This window comes from Rousettus aegyptiacus, unplaced genomic scaffold, assembly GCF_014176215.1.
Source record: "Rousettus aegyptiacus isolate mRouAeg1 unplaced genomic scaffold, mRouAeg1.p scaffold_m13_p_1, whole genome shotgun sequence".
Classification (NCBI taxonomy): domain Eukaryota; kingdom Metazoa; phylum Chordata; class Mammalia; order Chiroptera; family Pteropodidae; genus Rousettus; species Rousettus aegyptiacus.
In genome coordinates, this window is record NW_023416284.1 from 24,989,658 (window position 1) to 25,012,887 (window position 23,230).

At 41.1% G+C, this 23,230-nt stretch overlaps 1 protein-coding gene across 12 annotated transcripts in view; it reads left to right on the forward strand.

The window, feature by feature from the left end:
- The window catches only part of MACF1 (microtubule actin crosslinking factor 1), a 293,808-nt gene that overhangs the window by 50,402 nt on the left and 220,176 nt on the right, over nucleotides 1-23,230 (forward strand). Inside the window, exon 1 of one of the 12 annotated variants that reach the window (XM_036232148.1) lies at nucleotides 3,435-3,989. The exons of the other annotated variants lie outside the window; for them this stretch is intronic. Within the exon in view, the coding sequence (XP_036088041.1) occupies nucleotides 3,938-3,989 (52 nt within the window). The 5' untranslated portion in view covers nucleotides 3,435-3,937. Of the gene's footprint in view, nucleotides 1-3,434; nucleotides 3,990-23,230 lie in introns of those variants that run through there. 12 annotated transcript variants of the gene reach the window in all.

Genomic DNA, 23,230 nt, shown 5'->3' on the forward strand with positions numbered 1-23,230 from the left:
GCCATTTCCGTCCTCTCTTTCTAAGCATAGAAGATCTGACTTCTTTTGTCTTCTGGTCCTCAGCCCTGCAGAGGGAGCTTTGGCCCTGGCCACAACTCTTTCTTCAGATGGCAAACTCATTTTCTCTAGCAGACCAGAGGGACAAGGTGTAATTCAACCCCTCTCTGCATCAGACACTGCTGCCAGGGGAAGACAATGAAGAAAGTGATCTTTGTTGTTCCCTGAATAGGATCACGAACCTGGCACCTGCTTTTGTTACTGGCTTCTTAAGTCACCGGAGATATTTTTGCTGTCTTCCTGGGTCAGCAGCTGCTTTGGGGTAATAGTGGGGTAACAGTGGAAACTGGCTGTCTGGGTGTCAGTTCTGCCTCAAAGAAAATGGATGTATTTCTGAGGAGAGTTACCTTTCATGTCTCTGAGCCTCTTGTCTTCAGGGCTGGTCTAGAGAATGAACCCTTGGAAGTCTGCTATACCCTCAGTTTGACCACTCATGACCCTTCTCTGAATCTGAGGAGACAGAGGCAATCCTTTTTCGTTATGCTCTCTCTTATTAGACTCTGAGTTTTATGTTCCCAGTACCTAGGTCAGTGCCTGGTGCATGGTGAGTGTGCAACAGATGTACGTGGAATGAGTGGTTGGGTGAATTCCTTCAACTGGCTGTCCACATTTAGTGTCACTGAGGGGCTGACGGGATTGCTTTATGGGAAGAGGACCTTTGTTTTTAGGAGAGAGATTGCTTTGAAGGAATTATAAGAGATATTGATTTCTAGATGGTTTGAGGGAACTGTGGGAACTCCAAGTTCTCTCCTCATGGGCCTAGAACTTTCTCCTTGGTTATAACTCTCTGCTGGCAGATTTGCCTGCCTATTTTAGGAGCAACATCCTGAACCTGGCTCAGGTCTTCTCTTTACCTGGGCTGTGGCATCCCTCAGCCCACTCCAGGGCAGGGCAGGTATTCCTTTTTAACTGACATCGGCATTATAGAGTCAGAAGCCATTAAGGACCACACCTCATGCACTGTAGTCTGGACTTCATGATCTGCCTGCATTCAGTCAAGTTCCACTCAGCTCTTAGGTGTCTGTGCCTTGGTAAAGGCTGTTGGAGACAGCAGGGCTTTCTTTTCCCCTTTGTCAGCAGCTGGCCAGAGAGTGTCTCTGTTGGACTGCCAGATCCTAAGCCCTTCACTTTTGTCTCTCTCTGTCTGGAATTTAGGGCAGGATCTCTCTTACACCCGATGTTACATCTCACTGTTCACCCTTGTGGGACCCATTGAAGAATAAAAGGTGAACAGCCATCAAGGGCGTATAGACATGTTAGACTGTGGTGCTTTGGAATGCTCTGATTCTGGGGAAAGGTCCATCGTCTGCAAGAACTGGAGTCCAGGCCACTGTACCCCCCACCCCCTTTCCTAAGAGCCTCATATTGGAACCGTCACTCACTTAATCATTCCAAACATCCTTGTTTTTGTTTAATTTTTATCTGATATGGCGAAACACACAGAGGAAATGACAAACTAGCATGTGCTGTCTTTTAAATGCACTTAGTTCAAGTGGCTATTTTAAAAAGTCAGTTGTTCCTGCCATTAGACTCCTGGCTGTTGTCTGGGCTGCTTTTCCTCCCTCAGGTGGGAGGAGTGTCTGATAGAATTTTACAGTGGCATTAAAGCAAGAGGACGCAGCTGTCCTCTGGCTGATGGATCTTCCTTTACACCTTGTTCTTTCAGCACTTAGATTCAGCACTGTGTTAATTGCTTTCAGATTACGACACAGAGGAGGTCTTAGAGATCAGTTCAGAAGTTCTTTACCTGTGGTTCATTGACCTCTCTCCACTTGTAAACAAAAGTTTGTGGGTAGGTAAATATCTGCCTTTTTCTAGGAAAAGTATCCTTAATTTTCATCAGATTCTCACTGGAGTTTGAGACCTAAAAAAAAAAGTTAAGAACTAGCATTTTATAGGACTTTGGAACTTCCGCTCACATAGCTAATTAGTGGCAAAGTTGTATCTTGAGATAGACTCTGAAATACAAGTATCATGACTCTACAACCAAAGTTCTTTCTACCATACTCTATTATCCATATTCTTCTGGAGAAATGGTGGAATAACACCAGGAAATGGACAAACATGATCTGAACTGTTATTTAATGTTTGTCTTTCTCATCCACAGCCTTATTTCACAGATGAGAACTCAAAAGCATCTGGTGTGTTGAACTAGGTGACCTCAGAGATACTGACTCTCACAGTAGTATATTGTAAAATCTATATATATATATATTTTTTTTTAAACTGTATTTCACTGTCTAACTTATGCTCTGTAAGTGTTAAACTCCTTTTTGGCCTTTTAATCTTGCCCATTAAATTGTTCTTTAAGACAGGAAATCATGTATTGTGTCCCCCATGACTCTTAATAAATACTCAGATCTGCACATAATGGCTGGCTACCTGGTTGGTACTGTTGACTGACCAGTAGCATTTAAATTTTTATCTTCCCATTATCTTAATAGCTGTTAATATTATTTAGCCTTATCTTTTCTAACAGGCATATACTATATTCCCTTTTCTCTTTGTTTTCACAATGTTACTTACAGTTTCTCCACTTGCATCTAACCTGCATAATTGGGAGTTTTGTGGAACATTATATTTGGCACACTCAGTTCTTCTCCAAGTCACTGAACAGCAGCCTGCATGGCAGATTGCTCTGAAAAATTTTAAACCTGGGAGAGGGGCATCTCTCTTATGAGGGGTTATACAATAAAGTCAGACTCAGTTGCCCATGGTTTTCTAGGATGCCAAGGTCAGATGAGCCAGGATTCCAAGCTCAGGTTTCAGAAACCTAGGTTCTTTCCATGCTATGTCATTGGCCTGATGTGTGACTTTTCGATAGATTGCTTAACCTCTATTTTCTCATCTGTAAATGAAAATTTACAGGTTTTTTTTCCACTTTAAAAATCATTTCAAAAATGATTATAATAACTTAGATGGACCACTTTGAATTTCTTACAACAAACATGTTGTAGAAATTTCATGTTTTTCTCCTCTGATTATAATCTGTAGCTTATCCTAAGAGCCTATAACAATGGGGTGGTGGCGGGGGTGGAAGGGCTCATCTTTTTGAGGCTAATGGACTAGAATGAAATTTGTAGTAGCTAGTGAACTCACCAAATACAAATCAGCTAAGTGAAATAGTGCCCTGGAGTAGAGAGCAGGTGGATGGTCGTTTGGGCTGCAGTTTCTTCCTATCTATAGAGAAGGTCCTGCCTCCTTGAATTGTGCTTTCAGAAACTTAACAGTTTCTGCTTCTCTCCTCTCCCTGCCTTGGACTGTGTTGATGTGCAGTGTCTCCTGTGTGTGTGTGTGTGTGTGTGTGTGTGTGGCTATATTCCAGTCTGTAAACATGACTGCTGTGAGGAGAGTGCAGAGTTGGTTGTTTATTTTGTAAAACCTGCCCCATTGCCATGTGATATTTGCCCAAGAGCTCCTGTTATGGTTACATTTTTGTGGCAAGTGTGGCCCTTTAAAGGTTTCATTCTCAAATGTTAGATGAGCCCCTAACTGGTGTCCTGAAAGCATTTAAGCCTCTCTCCCTAGAATTTAAACCAGAGGAGCAGTAATCCCAGTGGAGCCTGGGCTGGGGTCTAGAGAGAAGGTGGCAGATGAGCAGGCAGATGATAGGCAGGGGCTGTTGTGGTCTCTTGTCTCATTTGTACAAAGGAGAGGCTGGCCTCTCTTAGGGAGGTATTTCCGCTCACTGCAACAAATGAGGGTACACAAAGGGCTGTAATGCAATGAGGCTTCTCTGGTGACGTCACTTGTAAATGTGGTTAAAGTCCAGTCCTTGGGGGCTAGGAGACGCAGTAGTAGAGATCAGTCTCACTTCTCAGCTGTCAGTGCTCCATGGCGCCTACTTCCAGCCACTGAACCAACACAGCTGGGCCGGAGCATGAATGCTTACAAGTACCAGAAGTTCCTGGAGGGACTCAACAACCTTAGAGGTATTACAAACCTTCTGGCCCCCTGCCTTTTGTCCTTGCCCATTGTGCGAGCACTGACTGTGGTTGTCTATTGTATGGGGTCTTTACTTTTCATCAATCCTTTAGCAGCTTAGAAAGCCCTCTTACTCTATGCTGGCCACATTTAGGCAATTACATAGAAGAGAAAGAGTTTGTAAACGTGATCGTGGGTGAGAAGGAGGGAATCCTCTCAGCGACTTCAGCTGCAACCTGTTCTCTGGCTTGAATGAGCACTGAAGAAATGTCTCCTGCTGTTGTGAGATCAGCAGAGGCCAGGGTACTCCCTAGACAGTGTGGGTGGAGGGCTCTTGCCATCAGGCTCTGCAGCCTCACCTAGGTGTAATTAGGTTTCTTGGGCCAGGTTTTCCACTTGCCTGTGTCTACAGTGAGTCAGAGGCCCATCTGGAGAGAACAGGGAGTCAGGAGTGGTTGTGGGGGAGGAGGAGGCAGGTCGATAGGCCAGAAATGCTGCTATGAAGGGTAAATCAATGACTAAAAAGGAGGTGTTTTTTTATTAAAATAGTATTTAAAGAGGATAGTGTTTGTTTTGCATGGTTGGAAACTCTTCACTGTAGATGAGAAAAATGCTCTCAGATATGATGATGAAACGCTCTTTTTGACTTTTAAGGAGGAAAATGAATGAAATTTTTTTACTTCCCGTTCTCCAATTAAGAGGTGGTCTTATTTCCATCTGTTCAGGAAGGTGCTCAAACCCTCCTTTTTTCATTAGCAATCAGGATTCTGTATACAGAGCAGCCGTGGGGTGTGGAGAGAGTAGGGGAAGGTAGAGGAAAATGTTGTAAAGTAGGTTTCTTTAGAATTGAGGGGAATGGCAGGAGATCTGGACTCTTGTTACACCAGGGTCAATAGATATTTTACTTTTTTATCTGTTGAAAAACTATTTCTAAGAGGTCATATGTATCAAGACCTTTATATGCCACAAAAGGATTTGCAGCTATAAAGTACTGTTCAGTTATCTTCTCTTCCATTTTCTCTCCGCATTCCATACAGATATTTTTTCAGAACTTCCGACAGCTGGAGCCAACCGCTTTTAGATTCAGGACTCTAAGCTCATCACGCATCAGACAGGTCTTAGCAAGAATGAGCGACATTAACTGTTGCTTTCCTGTCACAGGAAGTTTTGAGAGGGCAGAGAGTCTGGGTTTCTTCATCTAGACTCATGGAGAATGATGAGAGATGGGGGACAGAAACTAGTGGTCCTTCTCAGTGACTCTTCTAGTTCTTGGGCCTTATGGGGGAACAAAGGGAGGTGTAAGAATGTACCCTTGTCCCATACAAGAGCCCCCTTTTTTTGCCCTATATCTTGTCTTAGAGGGATCCTTCAGTATTCCTGGGCATGATGCCCACCTAATAGCAGGGGCCTTTTCCCTCCTGCGTTTACAAAACTCCTGGAAGGATTATCAAACTTTAATTAACCTGCATGTTCCTTCAGTAGAAGAAACAGTTCCTCTCCTTGGACACTGGGCTCCCTGTTACCCTTAGTGTTATTCTACTGATAAAAGCCCAGAACTTTTCGAAGATAGACAGGTGGTGGATGGAACTATTGGAAATTTACTTATCCATAGGATTGGGGGATAATTTTTCCTTTTGGTTCCCCTTTGTGTCAGTGTTTAGAGGAGCAGTTAACCACACTAGGATGGCCACAGCCTGTGTAGATCAGGTTTAGAAGTAGATTCCTGACGTTCTCAGGAAACTGTACCACTCATAACTCTCCTCCTCTGCCATATGTGCTTCAGGAACAAAAGGCAGGTATGACTGGTGGTGGTGGTGGGGGCCTCGTTTTCCTCCCATAAAACATGCCTGGAGGAAAGAATCCTTTTTTACTTCCTAAATAGGAGTTGTTTTGGTCCCCAGTCTCCTCCACCTCTCCTGACTTTCTCAGTGGGGCTAATGGAACAAACAGCTCTTGATTTGATCTTCTCAGGGGTGTAGAGGTTTGAAATTATTTCTGCTTTTAGAAGAGGCTATATTGAAACTAGCTTGGCAATCATTTATTTTCTCAGTCCACCTGTATGATTATTTTTTTCCCTCCATCCTTTGCCCTGTCTTTACTAGGAATGAATGAATAACATTTATAGGAATGAATAACAGATTAGATGTGCCATCATGGGGAGTGTTCCGTATGGAGCCAAAATCAGAGAAAAGACCACAGCAGTACAGCTCCCACTCCACTCCAGACATGGGCTCTCTGCCATGTTATTTTGGTTCTGTACCACTAAGATGAACTCTGAAACACTTACTGCTATAGGCATTAAACAAGAAGATATATACATTTACTTTAGTGTCTGATATGTAGTCAGAATTCACTGAATGTTCTATCTCTTCTTTCTTCTGCCCATCCTGGAGACTTATTTGAATCACAGTGCCTGCTTTGGTCCAGGATAAGCTGGATCAGGTCACTGTCTGACTGGGAAGTTGTAGCCCTCATCACCCATTCACATGTTTGATCTCACCATGGGATAGTTACGATGGTTTAGACTGGAAGACAACAGAATTAGTGATATTAATAATAACAGTAAGCATTCAGCAAATGTTAGTTATAGACTAGGCACTGTCCTAAGCACTTTACATGTATTCAGTGTAGCTCTTATAATACTCCCATAACATAGACAGTTTACAGTGGTATACCCAAGGCTTGGCCGGCATGGAGCAGGGTTCATTTGTTCTGCTAACGACATAATAGTGCCTGGGAGTATAGCAGCCAAAATGTCTGTATTGTGCTGCTGTGTGATGCTGGGGACCATGTGAGCTGGGAGAAAATACCCATGTTTGACCATGTGTATGTATAAAACACAGTTGGGCACCTTCCTCTCTGAGGGAGAGTAGCAGTTTGGTGCTTTGGAGTGAGGGCAGTAGATCTTTTTGCTCCACACTATTCTCCTTGAGCTGTGTCTTGTTTTCTAATTCTTCACTCACTTATATACACTGTATAATAGTCTTTATGACATAAGGTATATAATATTACAGATAATATACAGCAGTTTGTCTTGTTTACCCAAAGAAAGCATCCGATTGATTTCTTTCTCTCCTGAATCTTTTCCAGATGGGAGAGTTCCTGGGAAGTGGGCATGTGGCTGTTTTAGTTTAGTCTTTGTTATAATTTCTAGAATGTTGCTATAGGTCTTAGACAAATAACATTCTAGAGAACCCTGGGCTGCCATGTGATTACATACAAACCATTGCCTTTGTCAAACTCCCTTGTGTGTTGAGTTTCACCCACTGTGTCCCCTGGTTATGGTGAATAGCTGCTGCTTTTCGTTTTACTTGTATCTCTGTGTGTACCAGAGAGGCTGACAGAAAGGTAGTTGGCTCCCCTCTTCATTTAATTACTGACTTTGCTTTTCTTGACATGGTTCAGCTTGCAGCCATTCCTCCATCTAGTGGGTAATTGCTGAAGGGAGCCCAGTGGGAGAATGGAGACATTGTAGAAGTCTTTTAAAGTTCTAGTCCCCAGTTTCCAGGGACTCTTTGGTGCTTTGATGCCAGAGTTGCTGTGCAATATATTCCGTTGCTGCTGCTGCTGCTGCTGCTACTGCTTCTAGAAGGCTTTAACTTTTATTTTTCAAGGCTGACAAAAACCATAGCCATTGAATAATTTCTGCCCAGGTGGACCTCTCCTGTAGGTATGACTGGTCAAACTGTTGGCCCAAGTTCTGCTCTTTGGCAGAGCCCAAATATTGGTAATTGGAGATTAATTTGGGAGGCGGCAAGGAGGTGGTAATGATGAGAAAGTGGTTTTCTAGCCTTTGCTAAGAAAAACTTGTGATAAGTCTATGAATAATGATTAAAAAAAATACCCCAAAATACCCATGCGCTTTCATCATTCTCTTCTTTTGCATAGACTGTCCTGCTCCCTCTACCAAGACTGTTATCCTTTCTCCTTGTACCAAACTTGTATTCATCCTTTAGTGCCGAGCTCATTCTCATTTCCTCCCATAGTTTTTGTTGTTGCTGTTGTTGCGTTCCTAGATAGAATTATTCCTTTTTTATTCATCTGTGTTGTCACAGCACTTTAAACATACTATGAGCATATCACACAAGACAAACTGCTGTTAAAGTTGTTTTATTAAACATTTAATTTTCCTGCTAGTCTTTACTCTTTGGGCCAAGTTTTCTGTAACTTCTGTAAGCCTCAGTTTTCTCATTTGTAAAATGGGGATGATAGTAGACTTTACCTCCAGATGTTATGAGGATTAAATGAAATGGTAAATTTAACATCTGGTAGGGCGTAAGAGCCCAGGAGACCTTAGTAGTTTTACTGTTGCTAAAGGTGGGAACTGTGTCTCATTTATTCTTTTATCTTCTTCACCTAGCATACTTTCTGGTACATATTAAGAAACATTTGAGGAATTGAACTAAACTCATATATCTAAATGTCCTTCAGTAGTCAACACTGGAGGTTAAAAAAATACTCTGACAATGCTGCCTGTGCTGTATAAATCTATAAAACCTCTTTTTGTGGTTTTTCTCTTCAGTGCCAGATTATGACTCCCATAAGAAACTCTGTAGTTATACCTACAGAATGATATTATCCAAGGCTGGCTGTTTTGAAACATTAACATTAAATTCATTCTGAAAGAATGGAAACTGCTCTTGAAAACATCAGAAAGATGGTCCTAGTCTGTAAGCAGTTCCTCATGCTGGGTTCCAGGTATATTTTTGGCAGTGGCAACATTGTTAATTGAACAAGGTAACTAATGAGAAGGCATGCACTCAGTTAGGTGCCATTAGTTCTGATGTGTTTGTCAAATCATCTTTATCTTATTAGCTTTACTTTGAACATCCACTTAGTCATCCAGCCTAGAAACCTGGCCCCTATTCCCATGTCTGAGCAAGAAGGACAAGCCCTCACACCTGACAAGTACCCCTCAGAAGAGTCCTTTTTTAGGGGATGGGGATGTTCTTTTCTCTCTTCAATATGGCTAATGAAGAGTGCTAGGGGAAAAAAAATAGATATTTTTTTGCCCCTGCCATTAAGTAGATGCACTATTTTGTCCTTATAGAAAGCATGGAAAAACGAAAAACAAAACACCACCAAAACCTACCTACATGCTATAGATTACTATGTTAATATTTTCTTGTATTTCCATCTAGACTTTTTCTATCCATATCTATATAAAATGCTGTTTTTATATATTTGTTATTGTTGTAATACCGTTCTTTCTCTTGCTCTTTGTTATTTTGTAAGCACTTTTTTATGCCGTTAAAAGTATTTGTCTACAACATCATTTTTTAACAGCCGATCCTCAAGTGGAAGGATCATTTCTTTAACATTCCCCAGTTGTGGATTTGTGCATTTCTAATTTTTCACTACTAGAACATGATAGTGAACATCCTTATAAATAATTTTTTCTGTGCATCTCTGGGATAGATTTCTATAAATGGAATTACTGGCCTTAATACATATATTCAAAGCTCTAGATGTTGGTTTTGAACTTTATTTCACTTTTAAAAGTTACCTGTAACACTATGAATACCTCTCTGATAGCTCTTGGCCCCTTGACATCCAGGGACAGCCCTGTCTTCAGGCCTAATGGCTAGCTAGTTCAGATGTTTTATTATCCAGTTAATTTCATCATGGGATAGGTGCCAAGTGTCTCTTTTACTTAGTCAGCAGCTCCCACATGTCATCATCACATCACTGCACTGTTTTACTCTGAAGCTTTTCTCCCAGAAACTCCAGACATTTAAATGGCTTCATTGATCCTCCCAACCATAGTACCTTTTCCTCTTGTACTGGGAGAGATTTGTCATTGTTGATCAGGAAACTTTGGTACCAAAAATGACCTAATCAATGCTATTTAGAAATACCACATTGAAACCCCAGATTAGTATGAGGTTGAGATTCTCTTTTTCTTTTCCTGCTGTTAATGCGTTAGCCCCTAGCTAATAAATTGGGCCAGCTTAACCTGATATAATAGGTTGACAAATTCTACTATGTCGTGTTGCTGTGGGTAGATGCCTGCCTCTGGAAGAAATGGAATTGGTGCTGTGTGTTTAAATCAATATATTGTAGTCAGGTACTAATCAGCTTCTGTTACTTAGACTGACAGCCTCAGGGTCAAATTATAGACTCAGTGAGAATGCAATCTTGTTTCTGACTTGGAATTGACATCCTGGAGCAGACAGTGTGGGATTTTCTAACTGACGATAGACTGTGGGTGTTTGGAGATTAGCTTGAGGCCTGAGAGAAGGAGGCACATGTGTGGGACTTTGTGTGCAGGAGGGTCAATAAGAATGTCTTTGCAGCAGCCAGGATAGTGGAAAGTCGCTTGAGTCACCAACTGGATTGCATCCTTTACAGTGAGAACTGTCAGCTCCTCCTATTCCCAAGCCCTTAAGCAAACCTATCACAATGGGGTAATTCTCTTCACTACAAGGAATCTGGGAGTCTTAGTGCTTCTGGGGTGAGACCTGCCAACACCTTTTTCAGCACTGAGCACCTATAGACCCTGAGTAAATCCTGTGCTTGTTTGGATGCTTGACAGTTTTGTACTGTTAAAGTTTCTCCTCTCGTTAATTGTATATTTTTTAGGCTTACTCCTGTCACTGAAGAGGCTGAAGAGAGGCATCAGCACAGGTTCACGTCCGGGTTAGCCTCTCTTGCTGCTGGTTTGAAATGTGTGAAGAATATATGGTTCCATAGTGTAGTGCTTAGCAGTTTGGACTCTCAAATGTGTGGGGATAGTTCTGTGGTTTTTGTTAATTGGAGATGAGTGTTACACTATCTTTCCTCAAAGAGGGCGCTTTTGTGCCTAACAAAGTATAAATAAATGATCACTTTTTTCCTGTCCTAGGTCTTGAGGTTTTTTTTGAAGTAGGCTTTAGTATTAAGGGATTAAGGCTCTTATCTGCGATATTCTGTTTCAGTTTCTTTTCTCTGTTCTTCTGGAGAAACCCCAGGCTAGTAATCCTAATTGTATGTGTTACTCATTACAACAACTGGAGATACTCCCTCTGAATGCACACTACTTGCTAAAGAGCATCTTTTGCTCATTGTGGAGTAGCAAGAACCTCTTCTGGTTTGATGTATCTTGAAGTCCTTTGATTTGAAAGATCACTTTTTACAGTTTGTTATCAACTAACTACTTCACTCCCTGGTAATGTTCCATGCTTCTTGTATCTTTCACTGGAAGTTGTCATATCCTTCTTCCTTTCTTTCATTGAGAACCTTCTGTATGCCAGACCCTAAGCAAGGCAGTGGAGATACAAAGATTAATGACAGCCCCTGTTCCTGAAGGATTGTCAGTCCTATATACAGTCTAGTGAGGGGAGATATATATATGTAACGTATATGTATATATGTAACATGTATATATATGTAACATATATGTAACGTATATGTATATATATGTAATGTAACGTGTGTGTGTGTGTGTGTGTGTGTGTGTGTAATGTATATTTATGGCAGGTACCCTGTAGAATGAGATGGGGTGATTAGTAGGGGCAGCATGGTAGGTGATTGGGAAAACTTTACGGTGGAATTAATGTTGGAGCTGAATTTGGAAGTTGCTAGGAGTTTGCCAGTTAAGGGAGAAAAGGTGTTCTGGGAAGACAGCAGGTTGTGCAAAGGAATAGACTCACGAAAGTCTCTGTATCCTGTGGGGAAGCATGAGAAGCATTGTAAAGTAGGAAACTGGGGAGAATGGGTAGTTGTTTAGGGAGGGAGGTGAGGCTAGAATGGAAAGTCGAGTCTTTGTTATAAAGGACTAAGGAATAATGGTCGGCATTTCAGGACACTAGATATTTTTTCAGGCAGAGGCATGACATAAACTAAATACATATGTGTATGTGTGTGTGTATGTGTGTATATATGTATATACATATACATATATATATATTTTTTTTTGGTGGGGGAGAAGTATAACTCTGGAAGAAGTATAAAAGATCACTTAATAGGGAAGTGAGGCTGTAGGTAAACCAGTATGTACCTAATTTTAGTTTGTTTAGGATGAAAGAAGTAAAGAGAGCAAGCATAAGAAAACTTTCAAAAAGAAGTTTGGTTTTAGAAACAAAGTTTACGTTGAACTGTATAGCTGGGGTGGAGATCCCATCCATCTCTCCCACAGCTCAAGCTGAACCCAGCCTTGTGTTGTGCAATGCTTTGTGTTTGGGTTGGTATTTCCTGGGACTGGTCAGTTGATTCTCTTCAGCATGATGCCTGTGGAGTAGTGGGGTGATGGGCAGCCCCAGGTGTCTGTCAGTGAAAAGAGGGTGAGAAGAAGCCCATTTAGCTCTGATTAGGGCTTCTGTTTCTTTGAAATTCTCTGGACTTCATTACCGGCCCAAGACTTCATCTTTATGTGACCCTTTACAGGTGGATTTGGAGTGTTGACCTCATTTCGTGTGGGAATGCTAGCATTGGACACTGTTGATTATTTTCCTGCCTATTTAAAATATTCTCTTCCTTTAGCTTCAGTGAGGGAATTTCTTAGTTTTCCTTTACCTATCATCATGATTGCTGTTTGTCTGCCTTTGCTGGGTCTTTTCTTTCTTCCGACTCTTACTCTGGTAGTTTCCTGAGGAGTAAAGCAGTGTGGTGAGGTGGGAAGAACACGAGCTTTGGCTCTGGCATGGGTTGGGTTAAAATCCAAGTGTCTACGTTACTTGGGGTAAGTGATTCGCTTTCTTTGAGCTTCAGTTTTCTCATCTGTAAAATGGGGGTAATAATATCTCCCACATAACATTATTAGGATTAATGGAATGGCGCAGGGAAAGATTCTAACACAGTGCTGGCACATAAACACATGATACAAACATAACTGGCATTATTATTATGCTACTCCTGACCTTCTTTTCTTTCTCTAGCCAGTTCTTTTGGCTTTAGTTTTTCTTTGAAATCACGCAGTCCCACATCTGTCTTCTACTGCTTAAAATCTCTCAGTTTTTTAGGTGTTTTTAAAAATCATAGCAAAAAATCATAGCATGAAATCTACCCTCTTAATAATTTTTACATGTATGGTACAGTATTGTTAGCTCTTTGCATGTTGGTTGTCAGCAAATCTCTAGAACTTTTTCATCTTTCATGACCGAAACCCTATACTTAACAACAACGTCCCATATTTCCCTCTCTCCAGCCATGGCAACCACCATTCGAGTTTATGCTTTTATGAGTTTAACTGCTTTAAATACCTCACATAAGTGGAATCATGCAGTAGTTGCCCTTTCGTGACTGGCATAATGTCCTCCAAGTTCATCCATGTTGTAGCATATGACAGGATTTCCTTTTTTAAGGCTGAATAATATTTCATTGTGGCCATAAAAATCTCTTGATTTTTAGTCTTTTTTTCCCCCCCAGCTGCCTGCAGAACATCTATACTTGGATATTACCACAAACTCAATATTTTCAAAACCAGGCTGAGACTTGGCTTTCTTCCCTTATTCCCCATTTTTGACAGTTGTGCTCACATTCTTCCAGTGTCCGAGATCAGAAACCCTGGAGATATTTTTGACTCTTTTTTCTTCAACAACCCTCGTTTTTAATCTGTCATCAAGTTCTTTTGTTTCTTCAGAATTTCTCTTAAGTTTGGCCTTTCTTTCCCATTTCCTTTGCCATGACTCTAGTCTAGTCACTCATCACCTCATGCCTGAATTACTATAGTTACCTCATATTTTGTTCGCTGTGTCCTGTCTCTCTCTTCCAGTTAACACTACCAGCTACTTTGTAGTATTTTCTATTACTCAAAGACCTTTCATGCTGTGACATGCCCCAGTTATGTAGGCTTGTCTCACATAATTTCCTAGAACATCTTTAGCTCCAAACAAGTCCATGTCTCCATTGTGCTTTGAAGTACTTCATTCATTCTCTCCTCTGGCCTTTTCTTGTGTAGTTCTCTTTATCTGGAATGCCCTGGTCCTTACACTTAACTGAAATCTCTCTGTTTCTCCACTTCAGGTCTTTCTTTTCCAGGAAAACTTTGATTATCATTGTTCATGTTGACATATCACTTTCCACATTCTAGTTTTGTCTCCCTATTAAAATTGTAAGCTTTTTGAGGAGACTGTTTCATGGACGTTATATTTCTGCAACTCTCACAGGACCTAGCTCATATCTCATCAAGTTTAAGTGCTCATTATTGAGCACTTAGGAGGTGTGGTGACTAAAGTGAATCATTCTTTCATTAGACAAATATGTATGAGCACCTGCCATGCTTGCTGTGCTAGGCACTGGGATCCAGCAATAAACCACACAGTGAGGAGACTAGTTATACCGTACTGTAAGCTGACAGATATTGATTGGTCAAATGAATTTGAGGAAACCAGGTCAGACTCTGAGGACAAATGACAAGAAGAGGGAGATTTTAGAAAATAAGGCATAGATGAAACAGGGAAAAGGCATTTAATGTATTCAGTCAGAAAATCATTTATTGAGTATCCACTAATATCAATTTATTCTAAGCATTAAGAATATGTAAGAAAACAGGACAAGTCTCTTCCATTGGAGAGCTTATGTTCTAACATTTAGAGGCATTTTAAAAATTAAAAGCATTTAATATGGGGAGAAGCCCATCTGTAGGAGGTCAGCACTGAAAGAGTTAATATGCTTATAGGGCTCTAGGCTTGGTTGAAACAGATGGTTCCTCTGCCCTAGGGAGTGTTTTTAAGGGGGATTAGAGAGTACTGGGCTTCGGAGGGCCTGAGACCTCTCTTCCTTACCCCATAGCACACACACCTGCTGTTCTGGCGCCTCTGTGAGCTCTGTAACTTGTCCCCCACTTCGTAGGCAGTTATTTGCAGGCTTGTGATTATGGCTTTAGGGTTGGCTGTGTGCTTCTGGCATTTTTATTTTTCTTTCCTGATTTTTATTTGTCGTCCAGCATCAATTAAGTCCCATTTTAATTGAACAGATATTGGGATTTGACTGTGTTCCTTTCTGGTCCATGTTTACTTGTACATAATTGTAATCCTGATTGTATATGTATTTTTTCCAATCCTTTTTTTATTGTAAAATACATATAACATAAAATTTGTTATTGTTACCATATAAAAAATACAATTCATTGACATTAAGTACATTTTCAGGGTTGTGCAGTTGTCACAACTATCTAGTTTAAGAATTTTTTCATGATTCCAAATGGAAATCCATTTGGATTAAGCAGTCACTCCCCATCCACCTCCCTCGCCCCTCAGCACTCCCCTAAATGTTCCTCCCCCAGCCCCTGGCAAACACCAATCTGTTTTCTAATTTGCCTATTGTGGAATTTCATATAATTGGAATATTATAACATATGGCCTTGTGTCTGGCATCTTTCACATAGTAACATATACAAATAAGTTTTTTAGTGTTTCCTTAGTCATAATAAGTTATTAAGTTGTGATTTTGATAATGGCTTCACTTAGCCATTCTTTTATTGTTGCTTGTTGGGGTTGTTTCCAAGTTGTTGCTGTTACAAAAACTGCTACAGTGGACATCTCCCTGACTATGCCATCTTTCAGAGGACTCTGTATGTTGCACACCAGCTGCAGAAGAACCATTGTCCGTGATCAAGATAGTGTGGCCTGTTTCCCTTTCTGTGAGAGAACAATTGAGTAATGAATTTTATATAGAAGGGAGCATTCATTATACTTTGTACAGAAAAGCTTGATAGCCAGGGAAAAGAAAAGTTTTTCTTTCTACTATCTAGAATTCTTCTCTGACACTCCTTCTACCTCCTTGGGTGTAGGAAGGAACTGATTATAGCAGTTGAAGATTAAATGTTTTATTCATTATTCATTCAACATATATGTGAGAGCCTACTATATGCCAGACGTTGGAAACTCTCCAGTGGTTGAGCCTGGCTGAGCAGTGCCTTTTACTCTATTGACCTTTAATACTGCCTGAGAGCAAGTAGGACCTACTTCCAGGGTAGTCAGAGATGATTCAGAATCCTGAGCCACTTGGAGCCTTATTACTTCATGGTTTAACACCTGGGGTGCGGGGAGGGTCGTCACCATTATAGATAGTAATCATACATTAATTTTGGCTGCTCACTGCAAGGGGATTCTAAGCCTGCTGAGACTCCTCATACCTGGCTACTTTTGTTCCCCATTGTAATGGAGACCTGGCTGCTAGGAGATGCCTTCATACTGGATTTTGTTCATGATATCCTGGGCAAGACAGCAAGGGGAGGGTGCTGTTGACTAGGTGTAAATGCTTCTGGCACTTTGCTATAGTAATGCTATTGTGCTCATTCAAAGGATGGAGTGTCGCAGATTCTGAGTTTGGTCTAGTTGTATCTGGGATTAGTGCTGCTGGGGCCTGCTTGTCTTCTGGCAGACTGTCTCCCTTTCTTTTCCTCCCTTACTGGTCTGTTATATAAAATAGACTTAATTTCTCTCTACCCTGTTGGGAAAATGTCGATCACTTAAGGCCATTCAGTGCCATACTATGCCTCTGAAACCCAGTGTTGAGTGGAGTAAGCCCTTGAAACAATTGCCAGATCTTAACAGTTTACTTAGGAAAGTGCTTAAACTCTGAATTGTTTATTTGGGGTGGGCAGCACGGAAGCTAGGCCTTCTGTCCTCTTCCCCTACCTCACTGCTTTTCTTTCACTATCGGAATTTGATCTGTTATGTGTCTATATCTTCAGATGTATTTTTTTTCTAGTGTACTTTTAAAATGATTTAACCCTCAGGGGAGGTTAGACCATCAGGAATGGGAACTCTGCTCTCTTTCTCCCTAGATCCTGGAGCTAACTGAATTGGCCTAGAGTTACTGAGGGGCCGCTGTGTTTGTGTTTCAGTGGGCTGGCTTTACTGAGTGGGACACAAAAGCCTAAAGCACAAGCCATTCCCCCAAGCCTAACATTTTCATATTTCTTTCTCTGCCAAAGAATCTTTGGTTAGGGTTAAGAAAAACTAGTCTGTCTGTGGAAATACCAAGGCCTTTTGTTTGCCAGAAGAAAAGGGCTTTTGATTAAGGCCTTCTTCTGTCTCTCTTTTTTTTTCCTTAAGCTGCTGTGGGAAGACTTCAGAGCCGCTGAAGGTGTCGTTTGAGGGATTTGGGGGAAGAACAGATAGCAAAATAGAACTAGGAGAGACTTAATCGTGCTTTGCCATTCATTTATGCAGAGATGGGAGAAAAAAAAAACAATAAAATCTGTCCAATTTTTGGTGATTGCTTTTACTAGCCTTTCTTTCTTCCTGTGTTTATGAAATCAGTCCAAAACAGTAGTTCCTGAAGGACCTGTTGGGCTGATCTCAACTTGAACCCTGCTCTACAGTTTAGTGTGACTTTGGGCAAGTTTTAGGCCAGAGTTTCTCAGCTAGAAAGTGAGGGTTAGAATAGGACCATTTCCCCTGCATTGTAATGAGAATTGAACAAGTTAATAATATGTAGAAAATACTTAGAACTGTGCCTGGCACATAAGTGCTCGGGAAATATCTACGACTTTTTCAGTAAATATTATCTATGGCAAATGTTGAGTGTAGCTTTATTTTCCTGATCACTAATTCCAAGTGTGACTTTCTAGGGCTAGCAGAGTCAGGCCTTTGCCTTGTTAGACTAAATGTTCACATTAGGCATCATCTTTTTACCAGTTGGAGGCAAAGGCACAGGTTTATTCTCTATGTGACACAGCACAGAGGCTCTGTGTCTCCTTAGTTGAATGTCAGCAAGGGAATCTATTTCATTCGGAGGAACTTATTACTCTTTGACAAAGCAGTTCCTATTTGTGGAGTGGGGGCGGGTTATGACTAAGGAAGTTATCCATATTCTCAGTCTTTGTCTGAGGGTAGTGAGGTTTCTTGCATTCCAGGAGAGCGTGAACCAAGCTGTAGAAGAGGGGCCCCAGGTCCTCCAAATATACAGTAGTGAGGGAAGCAGCAGGCATCCTCGGGGCTGGGCTAGTCACAGTGACTTTAGTACCAGGGCTGGAGTGTTATTAGTGAAAGCTCTGAGCAAGTGCCTGGCCACTGTATTTCCCTGGTCATGAGTAAGAGACCTACTGAATGATCCGCCCTAAGCCTCTGGGCTTTTTTGTAAGCTACTGCCTCCTTTCCCAAGTTGCAAGGGCTAAGGAAGTGACCAGAAATCTAAGTTTGTTGTCTCTTTCTTGCCCTTTTCTATATTGTCTTTAGCGTTTAGGAAGGATTTCCACATCTGTTTTCTTTCCCCTTCCCTTCCGCACAAGGTGAAGTCTCATCTTACCTCTTGTAGGAAGTTAGGCTCTAAAGGCAGCACATTAAGTGAAAATCCCAAATAATCAAAATTATCCTTGAAAAATATCTTAAGTGACCCATCAATCAAGTATATAAACATGGTTTTGTGTATAGTTGGCCTGTAATTAGGGGACATTTTAGATGAAAATAAGTAATCTCAAAGACTAGACTCATATTCATAATTCAGGTGCTTACAATGCAAGAGGCGCATGGGAACTGAGACTTGCTGACGTCTCAGATTCAAGTCCTGTCATCTCATGTTCACCCCAGGACATAACCTCACCTTGACGTAAAACTTCATCTAGTGGAGTTGTGAGAAAACCTCTGCATATGTTTATTTTTCTTTCTGGTCAAATTTGTGTGGTTAAATGTGTGTTGTGATTCTCCTATGTATACTTTTTTGTTTTCTGTCTTATTCCATTTTGTAAATCCTTATTTTCTTCTTCTAAACCTGTTTTCTAGCTCTCAGCAGTTCTCTTGTATAGAAAGCTTATTTGTGTGTCTGTGTGTTGCATTTCTTAATTATTTTCAGAGTTCAGGATTTTTGAAAGAGTAGTAAGGAGAGAGAATAGAGTGGGAGGGGAAGACCTCTAACAGTCGTCTTCATTTAAATTCTGTAGTCATAGTTTTTACTTTCCTCTCAGGTCCTCTACTAACTTTTGATTCTTATCCCTTGTATAGAAGATCCTTTCTTTTCTTAATTAGGAAAGACTTTCCCTCTTTAGGTCATTTTCCTGTAGAAAATTTCTGCTTGTGCTGGGCCAGTTAGAAATGAATTCGTGTTATACCTATTAACCAATACTGGTTTAGCTCCAGATATTTAGTTGGTTCTTGGATCAGCTCCAAATTCATAGTATTCTAAAGTGATGGATGAGGAGCAGAGCCCACCCAGCGATGTCAAAGGACACTTTCCCCCACATCACACAGCTGGTTAATGACAAGCTGAAACCATGACCCAGGTTCCTGACTCATAGTCTTTCCTCTGAATCACATTGCTTGCCCTCAAAGCCTTGAATAGGAGCAGCCCTTTGTAAGAACTTTTAACTTTTTTTTTCTTTTTCTCAGCCTTCAGGGAATTGTGACTTTTCTTTTGTTTAGTTTGATTTCATTTCCTTTCCTTAAAAATGCTAGACAATATGAACTTAAGAGAGTTAAAATTAGCTCCATTTCAAAGATGTGTTTGAAATCTCTTGGGGTAGTCTGGAAACTTAACAGGCTGTGTTATACCACTTGAAGGACTGGGAATCACTGTCACTGGCCTAGAGGTTTGAGACAAGGGAGATGGGTGAGCGTAGGAACCAGCTGGAACACAGAAGGGCAGTTTTAAGGTCAATAAACATTGAATTCTACTCTGTAGGCACAGGACTAGGTGCTGGGGAATACATAGTTGACCCCTGTGTTCAAGGGGCTTGCAGTACCCCCTGGCTTAACTTGAGTAAAGAAGGTAGTATGTGTATCTGGAGAGATACCTCAGTGAGGCTATAATTTCTTTTGCCCTGATTTGGTCACAGATGTGGAAGGGATGGTGTTACTGTTCATTGGGACCTTGGAACAATCAAAATACAGGGCACTGAATGCTAGTTTGGTCCTCACATAGGTCAAAGTGGAGTTTTTCCAGGGTAGAGTTTTCTCAAGGTCCAGTTGTATTGACTCACTGAAAGTAATGGGGTTCTTTATACCCTTTCCTCCCTTTCCTTCCCAGTGTTCTTCCTTCTAGGAGCTATTGGTAAGCATTAAACTCTCTCCCGCCTCTCTCCCCTTATTTTCCACTCTCTTCCTCCCTCCATCTCGACTATTTCTTTTGAGCAGGGGGACTATCAGAAAAAAAAATAACTAATTAGAAAAATGATTTGCAAAGGATAGCCCTTGCTGCATGTAAATCACACAATTCATCAGGCTTGGGAGAAGTTTATGCATTAAGTGTTTTCAGACATTGAGGCAGTAGGAGTCTCTGGCTTCTGGCTGGGAAGGGCATACAGTTGTTCTGGTCATTGCTACCCTGCTCCAACCTGTCCCTTAAGTATTGTCAGCTCCTTCAGCTTTTGTTGTTTTAAAACATCCCATTGTAACAAAGGTCAAAACTGTAGTCCTTGCTGACTCAATCCTAAGGAAGGGTCCTTGCTGACTCAATCCTAAGGAAGGGAAATGGGTTAGTTCCAGCCCATATGTTTTTCCTTTGCCCCAGAGAAAACAAAACACAGAAAAATGAACCACTAAAACCCTTCAATAAAACAAAAACGTCAATAACCATGATTGACTTGTGGAGCCTCAGGTGTTGGACTAACAGTTTCTAATGTAACAGTTTTCCAGATTGGTGGTTAAAGTACAAATAGCTACAGTAGGCCCTGGCTGTCATCCTTTGCTGTGTGTAAAGGAACATCAGAGAGGGAGCCACCCCACATGTCATTTATAACATTTTTATTGCTAACAGAGAGAGGAAAGGTGGTAGTGGTAGGGGGATTTGTGTGCACAAAGGTAGGACTGCAAGCCCCATGCCCACTTTCTAATTGGCATTGGTAGTATAACCTTTCAGAGAGTCAGTTCCACAAGGTGATTTTGTGGAAACATCTCAGTTCTGCTCTATGCACTGTTTACTTTGCTGTATCTACCAGCAGCTATAATGAATGGGAGAGCCACTGCCTTCTGAAGTGCCCTTAGGCTGTTCCCTTTGACCATCAGGTCTTAAGAATCATTTGGGTGAGAATAATGCTGAAATCCTGTAGCTCTTTAGCTGTAAAGAAAAGCTGCACTGCCATGGTGATAAAGCTCCCAATTGAATAAGGAAAATGGCAATTTCCAAGAATCTGGGTGGTAGTTATTTTAATCAAGTTGAGAAATGGGATCACTGAGAAGGGGGTTTCCGCAGTATCTAGGCTGTCAGGGAAACCGTTATTCCCCACTGCCTTCTGTTTACAAATTCTTGTCCCCAGTAAGACAGGCAGTGCACAGAGGGCCTGCAAGTAAACTGCTTTATAGATACACTGTAGTTTTTCCTTTTAAAAATACTTTACATACTGAACATAATCTCAGTACCTCATAGATGCTGCACATGCTCTAATATCCTTCTTAAAATCGGAAAATCCAAGTCATATAGAAATACACAGTAGTTTATGAGCCTTTGCTCTTGGGAAAGCCGACTTGGGATTTCTCTCATCTTTTTTGTCCTATCAGACTCCTTGAGAGGGGTATAAGCATTTCTTTCTTTTTCTCTCTCTCTGGTTCACCCCAATGGGGCAAATAGTTGCTGGATTCAACAACATTCTTTCCCAAATAATTCTTAAGGCATGAAGGTCACGGAGGTTTATTTTTAAATTCACAGCCTCGGGTTGAGGGAAAGCAGTTGTCCTTACTGAATTCCCTCGTGGAGGCTTTCAGCTGCCCAGACACCCCCAAGGCTTTACTAGGCACATTCCAGTAGTCTTAAAGCCCTAGTCCTCAGGAGTGAAATTCTGGTCTGGCGTCTTATTCAGTGGAATCTGTTCATGAGCCATGGCCATGGCATGAATTAGGTGTCAGATTGGAAAGCTGAAGGAACAGGTGGCCAGTGAACTTAATATAAAACTTCCGGCTTGGTGAAGTGGAGCCTTGTGCTTATTGAAAGTTTCCTTCTGCTTTCTTGTCAACTTTAGCCCAACTTAAGACAATCTCTTGATGGTCTCTTTAGTTCCCTTCTAGGGTTTTCTAGGAGCGTGCTGGATGCTGTCAGAATATAAGAAGTTAAACCACAGCGAATTTCTGGAGAATGATTAAGCAGTGCTTAAATGATATTTTAACTTCTGTTTGCAGGGGAGAAATGGAAATCATCAGGAAAAAAAAGTTTGTGGTTTTGACTGAAATCATCTTATCTTTGTTGGCGAGGGTTGCTTGCTTTTATTCAGGTTCATTTTTAGCTGCAAGGTGAACTCCCATACACACTTCTTTAATGATGTCCATCTTTGTCTTTAATCATATTTCTCTCTCTGTTCTTCTCCCCCATTTCCCTCTCTTCCTCTCCTCCTTTCTCACCTCCTCTCTCTCTTTCTCCCCTTCTCCACCTCTGCCTGTTTCCCCCCACCCCTCATGTTGTTTTAATTGGCCTAGGAAAACCAGTTCCACTCAGAACAGAGTTGGAGTAGAACTTGGCTGCCCTTCTGTGTCTTTTGTTCCTTGAAGTCTTGGTATGAAGCATGGACAGGAGATTTGGAATATTTGGAAAGCTACTGGACTAGTGGGAAAAGCACCAGATAAGGCATTGAAGATGCCTGGGTTGGAATCCTAGCTCTGCTACTTATTAGCTGTGTGATCTTGGACAGTACTTAGTCTCTGTAAATCTCAGTTTCCTCTTCTGTAAAATGGGAGTGACAATTCCTACCTGAAAGAGTAGGAATGAGAGAGCATTAGAGTTATGCATGTACAGATCATTGCCTGGCACATATAGTAGGCATTTAATTATGTTTGAAAGTGGGAGCTTTGCTTTGTGGTTGAAAAGGTCAGAGTTGATGCTAGGCTTTAAAGTGAGTACCTTTGGTTAGCTTTTTGCCTACTTAACTACATAATGTTAATTGTATAGTTTATATATTATAGTTTAAAGTTATCCTATTCTTTGTCTTTAGTCTGGTAGGTGTAGTAGCAACCCAAAGGAGAGCTAAGAGGGCCTTTAGCACCCCTATAATCTCCATCACTACCACCCTTGCCACATACATAAACAAATTTAAGTGAAGTGTTTGTCATATAAATGGTAGATTAAGACTTACTATGATTGCCTCTCCTCTTCCAACCAGATTGTTACAAACAAGTCCATCTTATGTAAAATTTCTGGTTCCCTATTCTAGTACCGATGCAAAAATTTCATTTCCCTTATGAATGATTTGTGGCCATTTTGCATAAAAGAAGATATGAGATAATTTCTGAATACTTTATTTTGTCATGTTTGAGGCATTTGTGGTAAGGAAATAGATCTGGTTATTCCATCCTTTTTTCTTTACTAAAGTGGAATAAGCCAAGGCCAGTGGGGCCTGGCATGTCACCGAGCCTCTGCCATCCCTCTTAGCCCCAGCTATGCTTGACTAAGTCTCTAGGTCTTA